We start from the raw sequence: 25,555 nt of genomic DNA on the forward strand, positions 1-25,555 counted from the left end.
TTTAACAAGAACAGATTTTTGTAAAATATGATTTTAATGTTAACAAGATCCTTTCATACAAATAGGGTTTTGTTTTTTTTTTTTAATGCAAAAATAGCCCAGTTTATATTATGGGAAACCAATCTATAAAATATAACATTTTATACATATTTTTTCAGTTAGAGAAAAGGAAGGTGGAAAACAAACCCCTCAAGTTTTCTTTTTTTTCTTGTCCTTAAAAACACATTAACAACTTCCACTCAAATTTTGGGGGCTAAGTAGGTGAAATTAGTTATACTGTTAAAGGTTAAAATAGTTATAGGTTATAATACACATGCAAGCATCTCATAACAACAATTTCAAGAAATACATTAAGAATTCTCCTAAGCTCAGAAAAATCATGGTAAAAATGACAGCAGCACTGGAATCGAGTAGCTCAGTGATAGGAATGTTTTTCAGAGCAATGTAATTTCTTAAGATGTTTAAAGTTATATGTCAGAGGCTCAGCATTAAAGAAGCTAAGAGTTAAGCTAGCAGAGACTGCTTTCTGTATGCAGAGACTGACCCTCGAAGGATTCCCACAAATCCAGGAAATGGTTATCTCCAGGAAAGGGTACAAGGTGGCTAGGGTCGAGACTAGGACAAAGCCTTACTTTTACCATAGGATGCTTTTGTGTATTTTGAATTTTATGAATGGATTATCTATTAAAAATATTTTATGAAACCAGGCATACACACAAAAGAGTAAAGCTCAACTAAATTGTCTCAGTACACTACAATACAGTTATGGATACTGAAGAGGAAAAGAAAGTAAGTTAGGGGTTCCCCAAAACAGGAGGTTCATAAGAAAAGCCATCACCTCCTAAGCCACATGTTGTTTCCAATACCTCCACAAAGTTTCACTTCCCACGTAATTCCTTTGACATTGCTGGTCCACCCAGAGTGTAAAAGTTCAGGGAGGCAGAAAGGGTGTGACAAAGACAACACTGCTGCAAAGTTGATGCCAGCGTCTCTCTGGTTCCTTCACCTCTCGAGCCCTCCTAATTCTCCAGGTCACTCCTCTTTCCTTCCCATCTAATGTGTTACCAGGAAGAAGAACGGAGTGTTTGGAATCTGAGTCCTGCTACTTCTGAGCAACTGTGCATCTTAAAAAAAAGATCTCTTCACCTCTTTAAGTATCTCTGTTTCCCAATCTGTTAAGTCAGAATAATAATCACCACCACCTCAGAGGTGACTATAATATTATCTATGAAAACTTAAAGACTGGAGTTTGTCTATTTCAAAATATTGTCTGAATCACCATACAGTTAATATGACTGATGGAGTATTAACTTCAAGGCAGGTTATACCTTATCTGGATATGAAACCTGGGGCAAACAGCATCCAGGTCAATCATATATAACAACCACCAGAGAATTTGGTCATGTCTAAAAGGAAAATAGAGGCTGGGGAAAGAGCTGCTCTTTTGTTTGGGCAGCAGGCAATACACAGTTAGGACTGCCAAAGTAGTCTGGTTAAAAGCAAACAACCAGATGGACACGAGCGTGGTTAACTCAGCCTTTCCATCTTAAAACATGTAAACAAGAGGACAATTTACTCTGTCAACACAGGGATTAATTATTTTGTAAGTTTTTTTTTTTTAAGTTCATTCCTATATATGGAAATCAGCTGGCTCCCTCCAAAACAGCCACATAGCGATATTCTGAAAGGCATAATCATCTTCCAGGTCATTCTCAAAGCAATAGGCAAAGTAACCCCTTCTGTGTGAACCTGCACTATGTGAAAGGCAGTCTGTAATTAATAATACTCAATCTTTTACCATTATTCATACTCTTTGTTACTTTGGTCAGCACTTGTTCTCTGTAAATAAGCCTAGAACCTAGGATGGGTGTACAGTTTTGGAAATCAGTGTGCAAATACTTATGTCGTGTCTCTTTCCTTTCATTTTCTGAGACATCACAGGATATTTTAAAATCAAATATAAAAATTAAACTATTAAAAAACACAACCCATGGGATCACAATCATAGAAAAACAAGATGAAGCACAAAGAAACCAGAGAAATCAAAGGCAAAAGAAGATTGTGGAAAATAAATCCCACTCAACAAATGAAAAACTATGTTCTTCTATCTTTCATCAAAGTATTCTGGACCATTAATATTTTATGCTGTATATGAAGAAAGAGAATGGAATTGAACCTATAAAGGTTTGAAACACACTGTATTCACTCATGATACACTAATAACAAACATATTCAAATAACAAATACATTATTGTTCATGAAAGAACCCCGGATTAAAGAGTGGTTTGCAGTCCAAATAAATACAGAAAAGCTGCCAAAACTGTCTGTTTGACTCTCAATGATCTCATTTGTTTTTAATCAAACAATATTGAGTTTTTTCAAATTAGATTAATCTTTTGCCCAGTTTTTAAGCTATTTGGATAAAAATGCATAACAATTATTAGCATAAAATAATCTGACAAGTACACTGAAACATTTGCTTGAGAAGAATTCATTATAATTTACTTGCTTTTTATGTTTTAAAGAATAATCTGGCTTCATATAAGGTATAAGACCAATTTGGTAAGCAGTGTCATCCTATAAATACCTGGCATGGGATCAGTAAATACTTGAAAGAATGAATGAATGAATGGAACATATGAGCAATGTGACTAAAGCAAACAAGAACACAAATCCTTATACACACACACATAAACACACACAAAATCTTCCTAAAAATCCTTTTGGAAATAATGAGTTTTCATATTTCTAGCTTCAGCAGATTTACTCTACTGCTTCCTTTCAGTATCAACTTATTTTCTGAGGGAAATAAGCAGAAGCCATGATAGGATTCTTCATGTACTTGTCTGACTCCTCTACTTTCCTCCAAAGAATTAACAAACAAAAGCTTAAAAGCCCAGAAAATGGTATTTTAACAAGTTCCCTAGGTGATATGAGTGGAAGGCAATAACAAAGAAATATTCCATGACTTTGTGTGGATTATGACCTTCACCTGAGAGCTTCCCCCAAACACCCCTATTTGTATGTGATGAACCCCTTCTTGATCACAAAAATGCGTCACCCCTACTGGAAAGCCTTCCCCAGTGTACTCCACTTGTCCTCTGCTCTCTGGCATAACTTCCCTAGAGAACTTTGCCCACCAGATGGTAATTCTTTGTCCCTCTGGTACAGCAAGCTCCTTGAGGGCATGGACACCCTCTGGTTGACCTTTAGTCACTAACACCTTGGCAAATGAATTCAGTTTTCTGAGCCTTCAGTTTCCTCATATATAAAATGAGAAAGATAGAAATGGCCTTGCTGTTGTGAGGACTAAGTGATGAGCATAAACCAACTAACCCAGTGTCCAGCAGTGTGGGTGCCTTTGGGACCACTACTATGAAGGTAACAGACAGGATAAAGTTTTCAAAATCAATCAACATCTCACCACCTACAAGGCTTCAACAACACTATGTGGAAAGGCAAATGCCACAACTTTCTCAGAGTTCTTGGTAAATACAGAGAGGTTCTACTTTTTATCACACCAAAAGGTGAACGACATACAGAAGATCTTGTTTTCCTTTAGGAACAAGGTCATCAGTGAGACTAGCCCCAAAGAATAGCAATGACCTGTAAAAACCTATAGGGAATGAGCATGGTCTTTTTGAATATAATAAATTGTGGGGGTGGTGGTTTAGGCACTAAGTTATGTCCAACTCTTTGCAACCCCATGGACTATAACCACCAGGCTCCTCTGTCCATGGGATTTTCCAGGCAAGAATATAGAATGGGTTGCCATTTGCTTCTTCAGGGGATCTTCCTGACCCAGGGACTGAATCCAGGTCTTCTGCATTGCAGGCAGATTCTTTACCAAGCCACCAGGGAAGCCCATAATAAATATTGTTGTCATTGTTGTTCAGTTGCTTAGTCATGTCTGACTCTTTGTGACCCCATGGATTACAGCACACCAGGCTTCCCTGTCCTTCACCAACTCACAGCTTGCTCAAACTCATGTCCATTGAGACGATGATGCTATCCAACCATCTCATCCTCTGTCATCCCCTTCTCCTCCTGCCTTCAATCTTTCCCAGCATCAGGGTCTTTTCTAATAAGTCAAATCTTGGAATCAGGTGGCCAAAGTATTGGAGCTTCAGCATCAGTCCTTCCAATGAATATTTAGGACTGATTTCCTTTAGGACTGACTGGCTTGATCTCCTTGCAGTCCAAGGGACTCTCAAGAGTCTTCTCCAATACCACAGTTCAAAGGCTTCAATTCTTCAGCACTCAGCCTTCTTTATAGCCCAACTCTCACATCCATACATGACTATTGGAAAAATCATAGCTTTGATTAGATGGACCTTTGTTAGCAAAGTAATGCCTCTGCTTTTTTAATATGTTGCCTAGGTTAGTCATAGCTTTTCTTCCAAGGAGCAAGTGTCTTTTAATTTCATGGCTGGAGTGACCATCTGCAGTGATTCTAGAGCCCAAGAAAATAAAGTCTGTCACTGCTTTCATTGTTTCCCTATCTATTTGCCATGAAGTGACGGGACTGGATGCAATGATCTTAGTTTTTTGAATGCTGAGTTTTATTTTATTTGTTTATTCTGTAATTATTTAAAAGAATGAAATGTGGCTCCACATAATGATAGATAAACTACGAACACTAATTAAAAATGTTCCCAAATATACATCAGTACCCATGTAGACATAAACATAAGCATAATTTAATATGGAAATTTTAAATTTCCCCAATTAATTTTTACCCAAATTTCTTAACAAATTGTCCAAGAAAAAATGTGCTGATAATATGCCTTCTCTCCATGCTTTCCCCTATTAGAAGTATCAAAACAAACAAAAAGTAGTAACTCCAAAGAGTCTTCAAAGGCCTCAAATGTGAGGTATGTTTGACAACTGGAATGATGAAAATAATGATATTTCTCAATGAAAAATCATTCTTAGAAATAATAGACATGTCATATATGATAAATCCACAGCAAACATTATCCTCAATGGTGAAAAATTGAAAGCATTTCCCCTACAGTCAGGAACAAGACAAGGATGCCCACTCTCACCACTACTATTCAACATAGTTTTGGAAGTTTTAGCCACAGCAATCAGAGAAGAAAAAGAAATAAAAGAAATCCAGTTTAGAAAAGAAGTAAAACTCTCACTGTTTGCAGATAACATGATCCTATACATAGAAAACCCTAAAGACTTCACAACAAAATTACTAGAGCTAATCAATGAATATAGTAAAGTTGCAGGATATAAAATTAACACAGAGAAATCCCTTGTATCACTAACAATGAGAAAACAGAAAGAGAAATTAAGGAAACAATTCCATTCACCATTGCAACGAAAAGAATAAAATACTTAGGAATAAATCTACCTAAAGAAACAAAAGACCTATATATAGAAAACTATAAAACACTGATGAAAGAAATCAAAGATGACACAAATAGATGGAGAAATATACCATGTTCGTGGATTAGAAGAATCAATATAGTGAAAATGAGTATACCACCCAAAGCAATCTATAGATTCAGTGCAATTCCTATCAAGCTACCAACGGTATTTTTCACAGAACTAGACCAAATAATTTCACAATTTGTATGGAATACAAAAAACCTCAAATAGCCAAAACAATCTTGAGAAAGAAGAATGGAACTGTAGGAATCAACCTGCCTGACTTCAGACTATACTACAAAGCTACAGTCATCAAGACAGTATGGTACTGGCACAAAGACAGAAAAATAGATCAATGGAAAAAAATAGAAAGCCCAGAGATAAATCCATGCACATATGGACACCCTATCTTTGACAAAGGAAGCAAAAATATACAATGGAGAAAAGACAATCTCTTTAACAAGTGGTGCTGGGAAAATTGGTCAACCATTTGTAAAAGAATGAAACTAGAACACTTTCTAACACCATACACAAAAATAAACTCAAAATGGATTAAAGATCTAAACATAAGACCAGAAACTATAAAAATCCTAGAGGAAAACATAGGCAAAACACTCTCCAACATAATTCACAGCAGGATCCTCTATGACCCACCTCCCAGAATATTGGAAATAAAAGCAAAAATAAATAAATGGGACCTAATTAAATTAAAAGCTTTTGCACAATGAAGAGAATATAAGCAAGGTGAAAAGACAGCCTTCAGAATGGGAGAAAATAATAGCAAATGAAGCAACTGACAAAAAATTAATCTCAGAAATATACAAGCAACTCCTGCAGCTCAATTCCAGAAAAATAAATGACCCAATAAAAAAACTGGCCAAAGAACTAAACAGACATTTCTCCAAAGAAGACATCCAGATGGCTAACAAACACATGAAAAGATGCTCAACATCACTCATTATAAGAGAAATGCAAATCAAAACCACAATGAGGTACCATCTCATGACGGTCAGAATGGCTGCCATCAAAAAGTCTACAAACAATAAATTCTGGAGAGGGTGTGGACAAAAGGGAACCCTCTTACACTGTTGGTGGGAATGCAAACTAGTTCAACCACTATAGAGAACAGTATGGAGATTCCTTAAAAAACTGGAAATAGAACTCCCATATGACTCAGCAATCCCACTGCTGGGCATACACACCAAGGAAACCAGAATTGAAAGAGACACATGTACCCCAATGTTCATCACAACACTGTTTACAATAACCAGGACATGGAAGCAACCGAGATGTCCATCAGCAGATGAATGGATAAGAAAGCTACAGTACATATACACAATGGAATATTACTCAACTATTAAAAAGAATGCATTTGAATCAGTTCTAATGAGGTAGATGAAACTGGAGCCTATTATACAGAGTGAAGTAACTTAGAAAGAAAAACACCAATACAGTATATTAATGCATATATATGAAATTTAGAAAGATGATAACGATGACCCTATATGTGAGACAGCAAAAGAGACACAGATGTAAAGAGCAGACTTTTAGACTCTGTGGGAGAAGGCGACGGTGGGATGCTTTGAGAGAATAGCATTGAAACATGTGTATTATCATATGTAAAATAGATCGCCAGTCCAGGATCAATGCATAAGACAGGGTGCTCAGGGCCGGTGCACTGGGATGACCCTGACGGATGGGATGGGGAGGGAGGTGGGAGGGGGGTTCAGGATGGGGAACACATGTACACCCATGGCTGATTCATGTCAATATATGGCAAAAACCACTACAATATTGTAAAGTAATTAGCCTCCAATTAAAATAAATAATTAAAAAAAAAAAAAAAGAAATAAGAGGCATATAAAATAGACGCTTTTGAACTGTGGTGTTGGAGAAGACTTGAGAGTCCCTTGGACTGCAAGGAGATCCAACCAGTCCATTCTAAAGGAGATCAGTCCAGGATGTTCTTTGGAAGGAATGATGCTGAAGCTGAAACTCCAGTACTTTGGCCACCTCATGCGAAGAGTTGACTCATTGGAAAAGACTCTGATGCTGGGAGGGATTGGGGGCAGGAGGAGAAGGGGACGACAGAGGATGAGATGGCTGGATGGCGTCACTGACTCGATGGACGTGAATTTGAGTGAACTCCAGGAGTTGGTGATGGACAGGGAGGCCTGGTGTGCTGCAATGCATGGGGTCGCAAAGAGTCGGACACAACTGAATGACTGAACTGAACTGAACTGAAAATAGCCCCTCTTTTTCATCTAGCCTATATTCTAAATTCAGTTGATCCTATAATTGCAGTTCATCACCCTGGGTTAAGATTTGCAAAAATAGCATCATTCAAGTCTTGATTTGTTGACAATTGTCAGTGCTTTCTACATATCATTGAAAAACATAAAAGTAATGTCTGGCCCTCAGCTAGGTTCTTTAAAAGGAGCTTGATACCATTTCTCACAAAACCACAGAAAGGGAGAGAAAAATTCCCATTATAATATGGGAAAAATCTAGAACAGGAAAAACTTGGGACAGGAGTGTGCATGTAGCATTCTCAAGTAAATAATTGGTTACATGGGCAGTGTAGGGGCAATGTGGCTATATGGGCAAGATTTTAAAGCAAAAACAGCTGTAGAGATATTTTTACAAAGCAAATAGCAAATTAATAAGTACTATTTAATTTCATTTATGTAAAAATTTATGCTCAAAATCCTCCAAAGCTAGGCTCCAACAGTATGTGAACCAAGAACTTCCAGATGTACAAGCTGGATTTAGAAAAGGCAGAAGAAGAACCAGAGATGAAATTGCCAACATCTGTTGGATCATAGAAAAAGCAAGAGAATTCCAGAAAAACATTTACCTCTGCTTCATTGGCTACGCTAAAGCCTTTGTGTGGATTACAATAAACTGTAGAAAATTCTTCAAGAGATGAGAATACAAGACCCACCTTACCTGCCTCCTGAGAAATCTGTATGCAGGTCAAGAAGCAACAGTTAGATTTGTATATAAACAATGGACTGGTTGGGAAAGGAGTACATCAAGGCTGTATATCGTCACCCTGCATATTTAACTTATATGCATAGTACATAATGTGAAATCCAGGGCTGGATGAAGCACAAACTGGAGTCATGATTGCCGGGAGAAATATCAATAACCTCAGATATGCAGATGACACCATCCTTGTGGCAGAAAGCGAAGAGGAACTAAAGAGCCTCTTGATGAAGGTCAAAGAGGAGAGTAAAAAAGCTGGCTTAAAACTGAACATTCAAAAAATGAAAATCATGGCATCCGGTCCCATCACTTCATGGCAAATAGATGGGGAAACAATTGAAACAGTTTATTTTCTTCAAAATCACTGTGGCTCCAAAATCGCTGTGGACGTTGACTGCAACCATGAAATTAAAAGACTCTTGTTCCTTAGAAGGAAAGCTATGACATACCTAGACAGCGTATTAAAAAGCAGAGGCGCTACTTTGCCAACAAAGGCCTGTATAGTCAAAGCTATGGTTTTTCCAGTAGTCATGTATGGATGTGAGAGTCAGACTGCAAAGAAAGCTGAACACCGAAGAACTGATGCTTTTGAACTGTGGTATTGGAGAAGACTCTTGAGAGTCCCTTGGACAGCAAGGAAATCAAACCAGTCAATCCTAAAGGAAATTAATCCTGAATATTCATTGGAAGGACTGATCCTGAATCTGAATCTCCAATACCTTGGCCATCTGATCTGAAAGAACTGACTCATTGGAAAAGCTTTGATGCTGGGAAAGATTGAAGCATCACTGACTCAATGGACATGAGTTTGAGCAGACTCCAGGAGATAATGAAGGACAGGGAAGCCTGGCGTGCTGCAGTCCATGGGGTCACAAATGGTTGGACATAACTGACTGAACAACATATAAAATAAAACCACACATACAAGATTACATATATATATATATAAATGTTTGTATATGTAATAAACTGGAAAAGGTCTGGGAAAGACAATAAATTGATAACAATTGTTATTTCTTAGAAGATTCAGTTTTATAGAAAATACTTTTTATTCCCTCCTCCCCTGATGTTAAGTGGGAAAAGAAAATAAAACAGAAATAATACAATTCGATGGTAAGATACCAACTGTGTGTGTGCTTAGTCTCTTCAGTTGTATCCAACTCTTTGTGACCCCAAGGACTATAGCCCATCAGTCTCCTCTGTCCATGGGATTCCCCAGACAAGAATACTGGAGTGGGTTGCCATGCCCTCCTCCAAGGGATCTTTCCTGACCTAAGGATCAAACTTGCATTTCCTATGCCTAATTGAAGAATCCACCTTCAGTGGGTAAAGAATCCACCTGTAGCTAAGAGCAAATATAACTGTGTTTCTTAAAACCCAGGAGACAAACATTGTATTATGGAGTAGAAATTGAGAAAATAAAGGAGGCATCTTTAAGATCCCCCTCTAGAGCCTGACAGGTCAGATGTACTCAGGAGTTTCTATCAGGAAGGTCCATCTTGAGGCAGGCTGAGGATTTTGACCTCCCCAAAAGGCCTTGACTTTACTGTCAGAATGAGAACTCGGGGGACTTCCCTGTGGCTAAGATTCTGTGCCCTGGGTTTAATCCCGGGTCGAGACATAGACCCCACATGCTGCAACTAAAAAGAGACTCTTCATGCCACAACTAAGACCTGGCATAGCCACATAAATTAATCTTTTAAAATGGAGAACTCAGGACACTGAATTCAATGGTCTATGCTTGGGTCCAGTTCCATTTGAGGAGGCTTATCTAGAGAATAATGAATACTCAGGAAAATTATCCCTCTCCCTTAGAAGATCAGGATGATGGGAAGAAAGAATGATGATAAAGGAAACAGCAGGACAAGAAGGAAAGGAGATTACACACTAGAGCAACCCAATGTGCCCCCTGTCCCATGATAACAAGAGACAAACTGAAAGCCTTGGGCATGGTCCCTTCACACATTCTGCTTCCACCCTGTAGCATCCAATTATCTCTCACTGCCGAGGCTGCCTTGCAAGATGAAGCTGGCAAATCAGCAGTTAAAAGATAGAGAATGAAATGGAAGAGGTTCTTTAAGGTGCTGCTGCTGCTGCTGCTAAGTCGCTTCAGTTGTGTCCAACTCTGTGCGACCATCCATAGACGGCAGCCCACCAGACTCCTCTGTCCCTGGGATTCTCCAAGCAAGAACACTGGAGTGGGTTGCCATTTCCTTCTCCAATGCATGAAAGTGAAAAGTGAAAGTGAAGTCGCTCAGTCGTGTCCAACTCCTAGCGACCCCATGGACTGCAGCCCACCATGCCCCTCCGACCATGGGATTTTGCAGGCAAGAGTACTGGAATCAACAGTAAATCAGACACACATTAATTCAGCAATGTATTCTTAATTGTGACTACTTTATCTGACCATCAGCTTGGGAGATTCCTAAGAAATTACTATTTCAAGTCTTGCATCCATAGCTCTCCAAAGTCATGTGAGTAAAACATCTGACTCCCAACTCCATAGGAAAGAGGTGAGAAGTAAATGACTGATTACTCCTATTCCAAAAGGCTTCAGAAAACACATTGTTATAGTCAAGTCCAAGGTATTTATAGAGTACCCACTATATTTATACTGAGAAATGCTTACACGCCAGGCACTGTGCTTAACACTTTGTTTCTTACCATTAGCTACCTCTCCAACCCAATTGCTATCTTCGTTTAACAGGTGAGGGAATGCGGCAGAGAGAGGCTCCACGTCTCTACTTGCTCAAGTGGAAACCTTGAGGTATTAGTTTCTCGGGCTGCTGTGACAAATTATCACAAGCTTGGGAGCTTAAGACAACAGAAATGTATTCTCTCACAGTTTCAGAGACTAGAAGTTCCAATGAAGGTGTTGGCAGGACCATGCTCCATCTGAAGATTCTGGGGATGAACCCCTCTGGGCTTTTCCCAACTCTTGGTAGCCAGAGACATTCCTTGACTTGTGGCAACACAACTCCAACCTCTGCCTCATGCATTTATTTATAGCCTTAAACATTATAGTTTACTCTTATAATTATAGTCACTCACAAACAATTGGGCATTAATTCTTGACATGTGGACTTCATATAACAGTGTGTGCTGAAAAGTTCAAACTCAATTGAGTATAGAGACTTGGGGGTTGTCACTAGAAATGGTGCTTTAGTTTACCTGGTTTCTAAAGAACTGCTTTTGAGAGCTCTACAGAAGGGGACCCTTTCTTGCTGCTCCAAAATTGCATTCTCTTCTGTGAGGGCAGAAATCACCCAATCAAGATCTCTTTCAGAGGTCCCCACCCAGGCTGCATATTAAATCCCCCAAGAGCTTTTCAAAAAGACAGATGCTAAGCTTCTCTCCCCAGAGCAAGTGAATAATGTGAATCTCAGCAACACAGCCCAGGCATTCATACCTGCTTCTCTCATTACATGGCCACCTCCTCTGTGTGTCTCTGTTTTCTCTTCATATAAAGACACCAGGCATAATATATCTGGAGCCACCCCTAATCCGGCACGACCTTAACTAATTATATCTCCAAAGATCCTATTTCCAATTAAGGTCACATTCTGGGGTTCCTAGTGGATTTGAACTTTTGGGGAACATTCTACAACCCAGGATGCATCTTTGGGGTGAGAAATCTCTTTGCAACCCAGGACTGTTGGATCAGACTTGGCAGTGTGACTCCAGAGCCACATCCTGAAGCACTGTGCTCATTTTGACGTCTGCAGGACCACACTACATACACTAGGCATCATCACCAGATCAAGATCTCTTTCAGAGGTCCCCTGGTTCTTGTCCTGAGGAGCTGACAATCTACCGAACACAAACGAGACAATGAAGGAGAAAAAGCACGTCACTGAAATGTCTGTGTAGCCTTCTGATGCCATGGAAACTTAGCTATGATGTGATGGATGAGGGGCTGGAGCACCTTGAGCACTAGCAGCATCTGGGCAGGTTGGGAGGAAAGACCTGAGTGAAGGCAGAAACAAGGCTGGAAGAACAGGTTCTAGAGAGATGGGCATGCTGGAGAGTCACAGGAGATGGAGCGGAGGGTGGGGGCGGGGTGGAATAAGAATATTTAAGGATGTTTCAAAGACAAAGGGAAGGACTTCCGTTTAATTCAGAAGAAAAAACTTTAATAGGGGCCAAAATGATACAAAATGGTCTTAAAGACTCCTCTGGCAGAGGTGGGCAGGGCAAGCTAGAGCCTGGAAAAACTGAGTGCTGAAACTTCTTGACAAAACAGGTTTGTGTGTGTGTGTATCAACATGCAGGGGCATCGTGTTTACATCTCTTCCAGGACATTTTAACAATTTGCCTCAGAAAATAAGCCAACGATGCAGATGCTCTCTATGCTTTCATCCCCCACTAGGAGATTCCTCCTTACCACCAGCCCCCCAACACTCACTCGCTTCCCTCCTGACACCCCCTTGCATCCCAGCCAAAAGCTGAATGAATAGAAAGGTGAGAGGAAGAGAAATAAAAACGCCTGCAGGAACAGCCAAAAAAAGGCAGCCAAGACATAAATCACCTTTGCACCGCTCGCAACAGGCTCCCCTCTGCTTGATGGCCAAGGCACAGTCTCTGGACAACACTGGGCACTTCTCTCTCTTACAGGTCACTTCCTTGTTCTAGGCAAAAAAAAAAAAAAAAAAAAAGACACATTTGAAATCAGCTTCAAACAGAATCCCCAGAATCCTAGCACACAGTTGAGCGTTTCCCAGCTTCCCTCTTCCTATCTTGCCTTCATCTTCACGAGACAACTCTGTGATTGCCAACGAGATTTTGCTCTTTCTGGAGCGGGTATACCCATCCAGGAACAGACTGAGATTAGAGGCAGATGAACAGGATGGAAAGTCCCTTCTTGACCAGCCAATTTAACATAGATAACCAAACTCTGAGAGACAGAAGCTTTCTTTTGCTCTACCATTTCTTTCTGGTACACACTATAGAAATGATAATATTTGTGTAAATCATATTTTGCCCATTGGGCTACCTGGGCCAGGACTGCATTGTGAGAACAAAAATATTTGCACACGGCCGTCCAACTATCCTTAATAGTAGAGTGCATTAAAATGCAGCAATCTAAAGTTCCAACTCAAATAATGACAAAGTTGAGTATTGAATCGGCTCAGTAAGAGAAAAAATAATATTCCCCATGCCAAGCAGAGACACAGGCGTCAGTGTTTTATAGCTGTGGGACAGCTGTACTATATTAGCACTTATGCTAATGAAAGTGTAGTGAGTATTTGCATCTTGTTTTTATCCAGAAAGGTTAGCTGTTAAAATGACTTTAGGATCCAAACATGATGCATTACCTGTTTGCAGAACAAGATGTACATAAACCAAAAATACTATGTCACAACACTTCCACAAGACTGGGACTGGAAAAATGTCTACTAAGTGCTAGGTGAGTAATCATTCTTATTAAACTCCTGGGAGATAAATATCATCACTCTCTCATTTATGCACAGGAAGATTGCTGTTCCAAGTAGCTCTATTACTTTTTGAAGATCATATAACTTTGCAGTGGTAGAGGTGGATTTCAAAATTGAGCTCACAAACGTACACAAGGCCCACCTCCTACCCTGAGTCAAGGCTGGAATGACCACGTTCATCGCCTGATTTGGGGACAGACTAGAGAGGAGCAACTGACCGGCTCTCTTACCTCGAGATGAACACTCTTGGAACATGTGCAGGAGACATGTGCAGGAGACTCAGCCCTAACAAAGACCTTGGGAAGATTCACAAGTGTACCCAGTGGTCTTCAAAGTCAAGAGACTAAAGAAGATCTCTCCAGTTCTATTCTAGCACCAAGGAGAGATGTAAGGAGTGTCTATAAGAGTTTGAGTGTGTGTGTGTGTGTGTGTGTGTGTGTGAGAGAGAGAGAGATAGAGTGAGAGAGTAGGTGGGGAGGGATGGTATGTTGGGGACTGGGAGTCCAAGTTCAGCCTATACACCAAATTGCAGCTCTAAATCAGTGCTAAGATAAAACAAGCGTCTACTAAATACACCTATCATTTAGTAGACACTTGCTACAGTCTCAATCTTGCTGTTGTGACATAGTATTTTTGGTTCACATGCATTTTGTTCTACAAACAGGTAAGGCATCATGTTTGGATCTTCTCAAAGTCATTTTAATGGCTAACCTTTCCAGATAAAACCGAAGATACAAATGCTCACCACACTTTCATTAGCATAAGTGCTAATATAGTGCTTCTCTTCAGTCCCCTGGGAGTTGCAGAGCCTCTCAAGGCGCTCCCAGGGTCTAATTCGAAAATGAATCCAGACTGTCATCTCCTCCCTTTATGAATGAGCAGAATCCCTGAGAGTCCCAGAACTCCACACTCTCCAGCTCACCCATCACCTCTCCCCTAGAGTGAGGTACATGGAGCCTGGGGATGGGTGGGCCCCGCCATCCCAACAGCTCCGTTTCTACACGGTCTTGTTGTCTCAGTACCCTGATGGCTTTGCAAGGCCACTGAAGCATGGGAATAATGAGCCCACCCCAACCAATGTTGCTCAAACATTCCCACTGGATGCCACACACAGAAAATGGCCATCATTTCCAAGGCCAATGGTAAACACTGTGACGGGGTCATCCCAGGATCTGCCTGGCCACTGAAAGAGTGAGCATCAGTCTTCAGCCATTGTACCCATTCCTGCAAGGCTGGTAGACAGACTTCTAGTTTTCTCATTTACTGATTATTGGTGTCTGATCAGAAGGTGTGGTTGAGCTGAGTAATCCAGTCTCCTTTTCTTTCCCCATTTTTGGCATCTGTTATGTGATAAGAGTTCTCATAGAGAATCTCACCAACTCCTTAAAACACTATGAGGCAGTGATTCTTACCCTGGGCTGCTAATCAGAACCCGTGTGCAGTTCTTCAGAAAGCCTGGCACTGTCTCCCAGCCCCTGAAACTCAGATCTGATTTCTCTCAGGACCAGGCTCCCCAGATAATTCCAGTGTGCAGCCCAGGCTGAGAACCACTGCCATGAGAAGAGTGTTCTTCCTGCCTGCAAGACCCAGGTGGGCTCAGGAGCTGTCCACAGTCCCAGAGTGAATGGCTGACTCCAACCTGAACCCAGATATCCTGGCTCCGAGCCGGGCAAAGCTCCTTCCCTCGCCCTCTCTGTTTCATAATAAAGGTGGCATCATGATTCACTGTCAGTCTCAACCCTGTGACTTATGTTCATACTTTCTTCTTAAATTACAAATGTAATACATAGTTATGGTCACCTTTCAAACTAAAGGAGTATATTTTTTAAAAAATTATAGTGCCCTTTAACCACCACCAAAGTAATCAAGAACATTGATCAGGTATATACGCTGCTTGGCATGATGAACATTGACTCAGTTTCGCAAAGAGCAGTTACACAAAACCATAGTTTTGATACCAGATGTCCCCACCCAAGGCATTACCTCAGAGCATCTGTTAAATCAGCTTTATGCATTCAGCACACCTGGCTTCTGCCTTAAGGAAAAGGCACCCCCAAGTACATCTCCTCTCTAAAAGGAAAACTCCTTAGACACAAGGAATTAAAAATTCTAAGGGTAGTCAGAGTGCATGTGAAGTCAAAATTTGGGATCTAATGAACAGGAAGACACATACTCTTACATGTCAGAACTCTGCTAAATTAGAAACCCAGCAGGCAGTCAAAAACCATAGATCCAAGATCCATAATAAATAGCTTGTAATTACAGTTCAGCACAAAAGTTATTTCAACCAGATGGTTTGTAGATTCACATCTGGAATTTTTTGTGTACACACACACACACAGAACAAACCTTAACCTTAGCTGTAGGTTTAGTGAGTTTTTCCCCACTTCTGATAACACTTGGGAGGTTTTTATTTTCTACCAAGGGTCATGTTGGTACAGAGCTGCCAGATCTGATCATTTCCCTGTTGTCTGGTTGCGTGGATGCGGAGCACAAGCTCAGATTCCCAGGCCCTCCAAGAAACAAAGAAAAACTTCAGAGAATCACTGGTGAAAGGCTGATTCCTCCATCCCCTTAATTGAGTCCAGCAGCTACAGAGTAAATTCAAGCACAGGTTAATTAAGACCACTCACTTTGCTTTCCCTGATTTTGCCAAAGGACAAAAACACTGGTCTTCAAGCCAGCTGCTCTGGTAAGAAGGGGTACACACACAAAGACGTACCTTCAAGACTCCCTTTCCATTGGCCACCTCACCACACGTGCACCAAGTGTGCTCTGCTCTTACTCAAGATCACGGCTCATTCAGTTCCTTTTTTCATTCAAGAAATGTTTTCTGTTACTGATTCATGCTTACCGAACACTTTCTATGCATCAGGCTCTGTGCTAAGAGTTGCATATGCATTATTTCACAAAAAAAATCCACATCATCCCCATTTTATAGCTAAGGAACCAGAGTTAGTCAGCTTGCCCAAGCCCCACAAAAGGCAGATCTGGAATATTGGTTTGGCCCAAAATTTCGTTCAAGTTTTTCTGTAACATCGTATGGAACATTGGTTGGGGTAGGCTCATTATTCCCATGCTTCAGTGGCCTTGCAAAGCCATCAGGGTACTGAGACAAGAAGACCGTGTAGAAACGGAGCTGTTGGGATGGCGGGGCCCACCCATCCCCAGGCTCCATGTACCTCACTCTAGGGGAAAGGTGATGGGTGAGCTGGAGAGTGTGGAGTTCGGGGACTCGCAGGGATTCTGCTCATTCATAAAGGGAGGAGATGACAGTCTGGATTCATTTTCGAATTAGACCCTGGGAGCGCCTTGAGAGGCTCTGCAACTCCCAGGGGACTGGAGAGAAGTACTATATTAGCACTTATGCTAATGCAAGTGTGGTGAGCATTTGTATCTTCGGTTTTATCTGGAAAGGTTAGCCATTAAAATGACTTTGAGAAGATCCAAACATGATGCATTACCTGTTTGAAGGCATGCACTTAAATGCTGCACCAACTATTTCCCAGGCATTCGGGATACTAACAAGAACTAAAGAACATCACAGTTCCAAGGCCCCAGGGGAGACTGGTGCCTTGCAGGTGGTTCCACAAACGTGAAGTGAGCGCACTGACAAGAGCTGAATAACTCCAAGGTGCTTTGTCATCACCAACCATGAGAAGGTCCACAAACACCAGCTTCTTTCTGATAACAAAGAAAGATGCACTATTTTGGACATGGATAGTTATCTGTGCCTATCACATCGCTGATGGCTAGGCTCATATCTCCAAGTAAATCTTCCCCAAGATTTCAGCTTGAATTTGACTCTTCCCAAATCTACGCCACAGAAATGGTGGTAAAAATGCACTGGAGGAAAATGTCAGATTTTTAAAAACCCAACCTAGCCCATGCCTAAGGATAATAAACCTCATCACATTTCTCATTCTCAGCCTCTGTCTCCCCATGTTTTCCACTTTCTAGGGTCAGCAAGCCTGTCATTTACCTGTTGTCAAAGGCATCTGTTTGCATTAATGCCTTCTTTTGGAAAGACCAAATATATCAAAACTCAAAACAGCCTCTGGAGGCACATGAAATGAAGTGCCAACAAACAACATTAAAGAGGGCATAAGGAGTAAAAAGGAAAAAAAAATTACATGGCTGGCAACAAAGCTCTATAAGGATGCAAGCCAAACCACAGCTCTGGCCACAGCCAAGTTCATACAGGACTCCCCCAGCTGGCTTGCTGTGTCTAAGATGTGCCACTAGATGGCAGCACAGAGTACCCTGGGCTTAGAAATGTGGCCAGGAGACCTGCCAGTGCCTCCTGAGCATTTTTCAGTGTCTGGTGTGGAGGGAAATCATCTCTCAGTGATTTGGGCTGGGTGGGGAGACAGGAGGTTAGAGAAGACAGCAAATCGCCATGGTGAGAATTTCCTGTTTGCTTTTCTCAATGAGAAAAAAAAAGTTTTTGAGATGCTTTTTATTTCAAGCCAAAGTCTTGAAGATATTTTTTTTTCTAAGATTCTTCCAGTCCCAATCCTATTATGGACTATGGAAAGTATTACCTGATCTTTCATTTATATTTAAAAATAATAATGAAATAAAAATCTGGAGAAGAAAACACAGCAGCTGATATGATAGAACAATCCGGGAGAAATGTCAACTGGCAGATGCTGTATTTCTAGACAATGAAATGGCAACACACATTTCTTGAAATAAGAAGGAAAATGAAAATACTGGGTGCCTTGCCTGCTGATCCTCCCTGTGATTAGCTATATTAGGAAGGTGGCAGACCTAGAAGGTGGCATCTAAAAGATGGTGTGTGTGATTTTTCCCTCCATTCTTGTCTTCTATGAAAGCAAAGCCTGCCTTGGAGGCAAACAGCTGTCATTTGGCGAACTCACAAATTCTAAGTGCCAGATCCTTTTTCAGAAAATCAGGAAGGCTGTGAAGTTGTAATATTTTTTTCTGCCCCAAATGAACAACAAAATATGTCAATAAGGTACATGGGCCAGGTAGTATCATTAGAGGGGATAAATAGGTAGAATTCTCTTTCCTAAATTAGAAACTCTCCAGACTACCAAAAGACAAAAACACTGGTTTCCAAGTCAGCCTCTCTGGTGAGAAGGGGAACACACAAAGCCGTGCCTTCAGGACTCCCTTTCCACTGGCTGCCTTATCCCACAGGTAGTAAGTGTCCTCTGCTCTCAGTGGAGTCTGGAGTCTGTCCCCGCCAGACTACCCTGCCCTTACCCTGCATGTGTGCACATGCTCTGTCATTTCATCACTGTAGCCTTATTTAGGGAGGGATGAGCCCCTATTAAAATACAGATATCTATGGGGCTAGGTTCATACTGATTCTGACTAAGGCGTTCCCTCTGTCATCAGCTCCAGTCAGGGCACATATGTCTAGGACAGTGACTTGGAGAAGGAGAAGAATGGCAGTTCTAAAGTAGCCAAACCAAAGATATGGTCCATGTGCCACTGGACCCAGTGCTGTGGGAGGGAGAAAGAAACCACATAGCAAGCTTCCTTTCTATGCTCCAGAAATCTGGAGGAAACAAGACACCAGACCTGAGCAGGATCACACAGCACTGCAGTGTAACCTCTGGCCCCAAGTGAGAATCACAGAAGAGAACTCCACCTTGACTCAAAAGCCATCACGGATGGTGAGCACAAATAAGACACTTGGACCCTTAATCAAATTCTCTTTATTAGAGAACTTGTTTGAAGTGCACAAACAGTAGTGTTTCACTATTTGAGAGTCTTAAAATTGCTCACAGAGGAAATTTTTTTGAGGGATACAGATGTCTTCTGTCAAGTTTCCCAAGGAAGAAGGTGATCCAACATGAGCGCATGTATTCTCCTTGGCATTCCAAGTCTTCACGCACATGTAGTCAAAGAGGTCAACTTTTCCTTGAAGTGCCCCATTGTAACCCAATTTCAGCCCCACAAGAAGCAACAAGGAATTTTACGGTACTTTTGTACACCGGTCACAATTTCTCCTAGGCAATGTTATAAAACGTCTCATAAACAGAAGAATAATACTTCATGTTTACATAGCACTTTTCTTCTGAAGAGCTCTGCAGACATTATTTCATTCATCCTCACAGGTTTCCTAAGATTTGCAGACGGAGGAATAGCACACAATGAAGTTAAGTGTCTCAGGCCCCTCGAAGAACTAGCTAGCAGTGAACTTGGGAAGAAAACCCAGTTCCCAGACTGGGATTAAGGGGCCAGCCAGGGAGGTTAGTTGCTAAGGCACGGCATTAAACTTTACGAGTGTATCATATTAAAATTAGGTTAGCTCCTACATGACTGTTGAGAGTTTAGGACTAGATTAGTATGTAGTTGAGCGAGTCTGGAAATTTTCTGGAAAGTCAGGCCACCTGGGTCGGACATGTGAGGTCCCCTGCCCTGTTAAAAAGATGCCATAGAAGAGATGGGTCAAAACTCAAATAAACAGACCTAACTGCAAAAATTGCAGTTCTAGAATGCAGAGTTACAGACAGAAACTGAAAGAAAAGACCCAGGGGGGATAGGTATCATTGATACCTGGTTTTGATCACTGAAAAAGTGAAGTGATTCCCTCTCCAGAACATACAATCTGGGGAAATCCTCCAAGCTAGCATGAGCCTCCGAGAGGAGACAACACAAGTTTGTACCTGCTCCAGCCGGACTCCTCTGGATGAAATCTGTTCTTAATCTCTCAGAAAAGAATCAGTGGAAGGTGAGGGAGACTGAGATAGCTCAGTGGTTGCCAATGGCAGTAGTAAACTCGATCGATGATTTATTATTTTAATTAAGCTTGGACTTGCTTGTTCTTTGTTACTGACAGTACAACTGACTTCTCCATAACTCTTGCACCAAAAGAGCTAAGAGGAGGGGAAAAAAAAGGCAAATCGGTCCACTCCAAAGCCTTAGTGTACAAGTACGAGGCTCCAGGGCTGCAGGCCATGTTTCTCAGCTCAATGAACTTTGAAAACACACCAACACAACCATTTTTAAGGTGAAGAAAGTGTGTTCAATAGGGAAAATGAACCAAACTTCCCAGCCAGGAGAATGGTTTCCCAACATTTCTCTTTCCCAACTGAGCGAGGTCAGTAGAAGAGGCTGGACACATCCAAGGTCAGTAGAGGTGAGGGGTGTCAATGGCCCTTGCTGTTAATGTAAAGTAACATTTCCAGATTTTTCTGAACGCCCCAACACCCACCACTTTTGCAAATGCCTTCACTATCAAAAGCCAGAGCTGACCTATCTCTAACAAAATTCTATGAAGTGGCAGTAATAGTTTTCCAGGCAGGTTGCTGAACTATTAAGAATAATAGCGCCTGACATTTATAGAAAATCTATTATTTGCTAGATTGTGCTGAACATGCTTTGTGTATTATGTCCTTTTTAACCCTCACAACAAACCTAAAGAATGCACTGATTTACCCATATTTTATGGGTAAAGCTGGGGCTCAGAGAGGTTATTTTTTATTAGTTCTTATTGGAATGCAGTTACTTTACAATGTTGTGTTAGTTTCTGGCTGTACAGCAAAGTGAATCAGTCATCCGTATACATATATCCACTATTTTCAATTTCCTTCCCAATTAGTTCACCACAGAGCACTGAGTAGAGTTCCCTCTGCTATACAATAGGTTCTCCTTAGTTATCCATTTTATATGTAGTTGTGTATATTCAGAGAGGTTAAAAGGCTCACCCAGCTCTACATAGCTGCAGCAGAGAGTCAAACCCAGGTCTCGCTGAAATCAGAGTCGGTGATTTCATCGCTATACCAGCTTGCCTGGTTTAGAGGTTAAGATGAGCCATCTCTTCCTTGCAGCCAACACATTTAAATGCGTGCCATCGTTAAGCACTTCCCCATTTTAAGACCATTACAAACCTTAGTTTATGATTCTGTTTGGAACACAAGAGTAAAAATAGTGCCTTTTAGAAAAAATAGATTAAGTCTCTGACTTAAAACCTCAAAACAAGTGTCAGTCTCTCAGTGTCCTGTCATTTGCAAGTCAGACCAGAGCCTGGACCAAAATCCTCCAAGTCCTCTGGTTTCTTTCGTGATTTGGGAGCACAGGGACAGAGTGTTCCTCTCCCAGGAGGCTGGCAGCATCCCATAGCCATACTTTTGGAGTCTTTACGTGAAAGCATCTTGCAAGAATATAGTTTTGGAGACTTAATGTGAAAGCATCTTGCAAAACATCTCACCATTCATTGCACTCCATCTGGGAGTGTTATTCTTTCTGCCTCTAGTCTAGGCTCAGCAAGCCTTTACCCCAGAGACCTGGACCCTGGCAAAGGCGGCCTTCCCCGGCCCAGCTAACGGCTCAAACTCTGAACAAAGCTGCCCTTGAAGCCCAGCCATTTAAAAGACTTTATGAAGTCCACTGGGGCCCCCCGATTATTTTGCAACAAGTCATATCCCATGAAGAAATTCACTTCTCTGCAACACAAAACAGAGGGAGATTAAAGAAAAAGGCATAGGGGGTGCAAGGGGCTGGAGAAAAGAAGTAAGACCCCCTGTTGTTCTGTCTGGCCAGAATCGTGTCTTTTAGTGCCCATATCCTCTACCAGGACGATGTTCTGATGATATATGGCCCTAATACATCACGAAATGACAGTATTCTCCTGATACTGTACCTTGAAAATATGACACGTGCCAGCAGAAGCAGCGGGGGATTAATAAGGAGGCCCTTTTTACATTTAACTTACCTAACATTTCAATTCTATTTTAATGGGCTTTAGTTTGTTGGGGGGATTGTTTGGGGGTCCTAAGCTGTTTAAAGATTTAGGTCTGGCTTTTTTGTGGGGTGGGGGGGCACCTTTTCAAGGACCTCTCAGAACAAAGAGAAACAGGCCATTAGACTGTCCCAGCCACTCAAGTACAGCTCTGATTTAAAACAGGGCAGTGTCAAACAGCTTCTCATTCTGTTTAATCATATTTTGAAATAGAACCAAAGCATTAGAGAAGGCAGAAGACAAAAGAAATAACCACCAAATAAAAATAGTAGCCCAAAGAAAGTAGCACTGCCTGGTTTTTATTAGACTGTACATCGTATAAGCAAGGGATCTGCTGGCAGCACCACATTAATGTAACTGGAATGGACTGAGCACAAAGCAGCCAGTGACTGAGTGCAGGGCACCCTGTCACAGATGCAGCTCTGGGACACCACTCAGGCTCCTAAAAGCAGACTGGAAAATCAGAGGGTGGACTGACTGCATCCTCTTCTACCAGAGAACAGGAGCCAGGCACATGACCTTAAAGGAGTGATTGTCAGCATCCTTTATGTGGTTCACATTCCCAAGTCAAATGATAAATCTATGTCAAATTTTAGATAGTGTATTAAAAAGGAAAGACATCACTTTGCTGACAAAGGTCTGTCTAGTCAAAGCTATGGTCTTTCCGGTAGTCACGTACAGATGTGAGAGTTGGACCATAAAGAAGGCAGAGGGCCAAAGAATTGATGCTTTAGAAAAATGGTGCCGGAGAAGACTCCTGAAAGTCCCTTGGGCAGAAAGGAGACCAAACCAGTCAATCTTAAAGGAAATAAACCCTGAATATTCATTGGAAAGACTGATGCTGAAGCTGAAGTTTCAATACTTTGGCCACCTGATGTCAAGAGCTGATTCACTAGAAAAGATCCTGATGCTGAGAAAGATTGAAGGCAGAAGCAGAGGGGGGCATTAGAGGATGAGATGGCTGGATGGCATCACCTATTTAATGGACATGAACTTGGGCAAACTCTGGGAGATGGTGAGAGACAAGGAGACCTGGCGTGCTGCAGTCCATGGGGTCGCAAAGAGTCGGACATGACTTGGAGACTGAACGACAGCAACAATTCCTGAGTTTACCTTTTTCTCCTCAAAATCAAAAGGGATTCAAACAGCTGGGATGCAGGATGAAGTTGGGGCTGCAGAGAAAGCATCCACAGACTGCCACTATGGGAAGAACTCATCGCTTCCCAGGTATAAGGGGAACAGAGGCTGCAAAGGACACAGTCTTGTGCACAAGTGGCCCAGTTGCCTTTCCCAGTATCTTTGACTATTTTATATTACGGGCGCCCTTCAGCACATGACAAGTAATAAATGAGCTTTTTCTCTGACTACCTCTCCTAAAACACACAAAAAAAGGAGGGGAGTGAGATTCTAAGAATATTTTTATGCCTTTTTGGTGAGTTCTTTTGAACTAGCAAGAAGATGGGGCGTCCAACCCCAACGACCAGTGGGATCTTCATCAGAGGGCATCATCAGAGGCATTAGCCAGGCTTCTCAGTCTTGGGACCAGGTGCTGCCTAGGCCAGCAGGGGCACTGGAGGAAGCAAGGTGTGAGGGTTCAGGAGTTAAAGACAACAAGAAAATCGGAGTCACTTCCATGGGAAAGCTCTTGATATGGTGTTAAGGAAGGCTCCCCGGAGATATTATTTCAGCAGCCCCCTTTCTTACTCGCCACAATATAACAAGCTGGGCTCCCTGGCTACCTAAAGAAACTGCAAACTCAAGGGACCCTTTTAATTGTACACATAGATGATTGTCTGGGCAATGGAGAGTGAACACATCCAAAACATGGAAACTGAGTGAATGAATGTCTTAGGCCCCGGCCGTGTCCTGCCAGGGTGTTTGGTGGTGACAAACCACTTCTCAAGACCAGCTTTGGAGGGCTGTCACCCTCTTTCAGCAGGTATCTCTGCCTGCATCTTCTGACCACAGTGAGTGGGACTCACCAGGTCCACATTTGCCCCTCATTCCTGTGGGTCAGCAGCAAGCCACCGAGCTGATTTTTCACAGCAGAGAACAGAAGATTTTCCACAGGTTGCCCATGAAAGTCCACATGCTGGGGGAGCTACAAAAATACCTAACCTTGACAAGTAAATGGAGCTGACATCACAGGGAACAGGCAGGGCAGAGGAACTGCTCACAGCCCATCTGTCATCTTGACAAAGTAACTTTCTGGTCACTAGTGAGACACTTTTAAAGACATCTGTACAATTGACCTTGACCACCAGCAATCACAGAGGCTTTCAAAGGGACCCCTGGGATAGCAGGCGTTAGAGCTCGTTCCTGCCGTCCTGCCTGCGGATAACGGTGAAGGCTGTCTGATGTATCAGGTGCTGGAAACATCCTTGCTCCTGGACTACATTCACTCTGGTGCTGAGGGCAGAGGGTGTCCAGTTAGCCCGAGGAATGTCAGGCAGAGCAACAAGGGGACAGGAGCCCTCTGGCCAGATGGAAATTCACAAAACGGAGAAAGTGAGTCTCAGACAGCATCCCTCATCCGAAAGCAAGCATGTGAGCTGGGGATGGTCTGACTCATTCACCAGGGCCATTAACAGCCTGTTCTCGTCGTCACCAAGTCTTCCCCAAGGGCCACATGCAGATGTCAGAAAGAACTGGAGAAGCCACAGATTTATTTCATTGGTTTAGAATGTAATTGTAATTCACTGGCTTCCACTTTCAAACTCATGAAACAATCAATGAATGCCAATTTTGCATATAATCCATTTCTGATTAAGGTGTTATGAAGAAATAAAAGTGACTGGTCACCCATAAAACACCATTAACATAAACTTGTTGCTAAAAGGACTCACGACGCATGCTTCATTTTAAAAAAGAAATGATTGGCCATGATTATTTCCCTTCGCCACTGGTTTCTCTTAAGGATTTCATCTTAAGACAGCTTCTCTGAAGCTTTAACATCTAAAATAAGACAAAAATGTCAACAGAAGACAAACGGCCTTTAGAAAATGTGACATCGTGGCCACAAACTTGGGTT

General features: G+C 41.7%; 1 protein-coding gene across 1 annotated transcript in view; it reads right to left on the minus strand.

Annotated features, from left to right (window-relative positions):
* Positions 1–25,555, minus strand: part of BMPER (BMP binding endothelial regulator) — a 252,042-nt gene that overhangs the window by 204,084 nt on the left and 22,403 nt on the right. The window contains exon 3 of the mRNA XM_019958783.2: positions 12,899–12,998. Within this exon, the coding sequence (XP_019814342.2) occupies positions 12,899–12,998 (100 nt within the window). The remainder of the gene's footprint in view (positions 1–12,898; positions 12,999–25,555) is intronic.

The sequence above is a fragment of the Bos indicus genome, chromosome 4 (genome assembly GCF_029378745.1).
Source record: "Bos indicus isolate NIAB-ARS_2022 breed Sahiwal x Tharparkar chromosome 4, NIAB-ARS_B.indTharparkar_mat_pri_1.0, whole genome shotgun sequence".
NCBI classification, from domain to species: Eukaryota; Metazoa; Chordata; class Mammalia; order Artiodactyla; family Bovidae; genus Bos; species Bos indicus.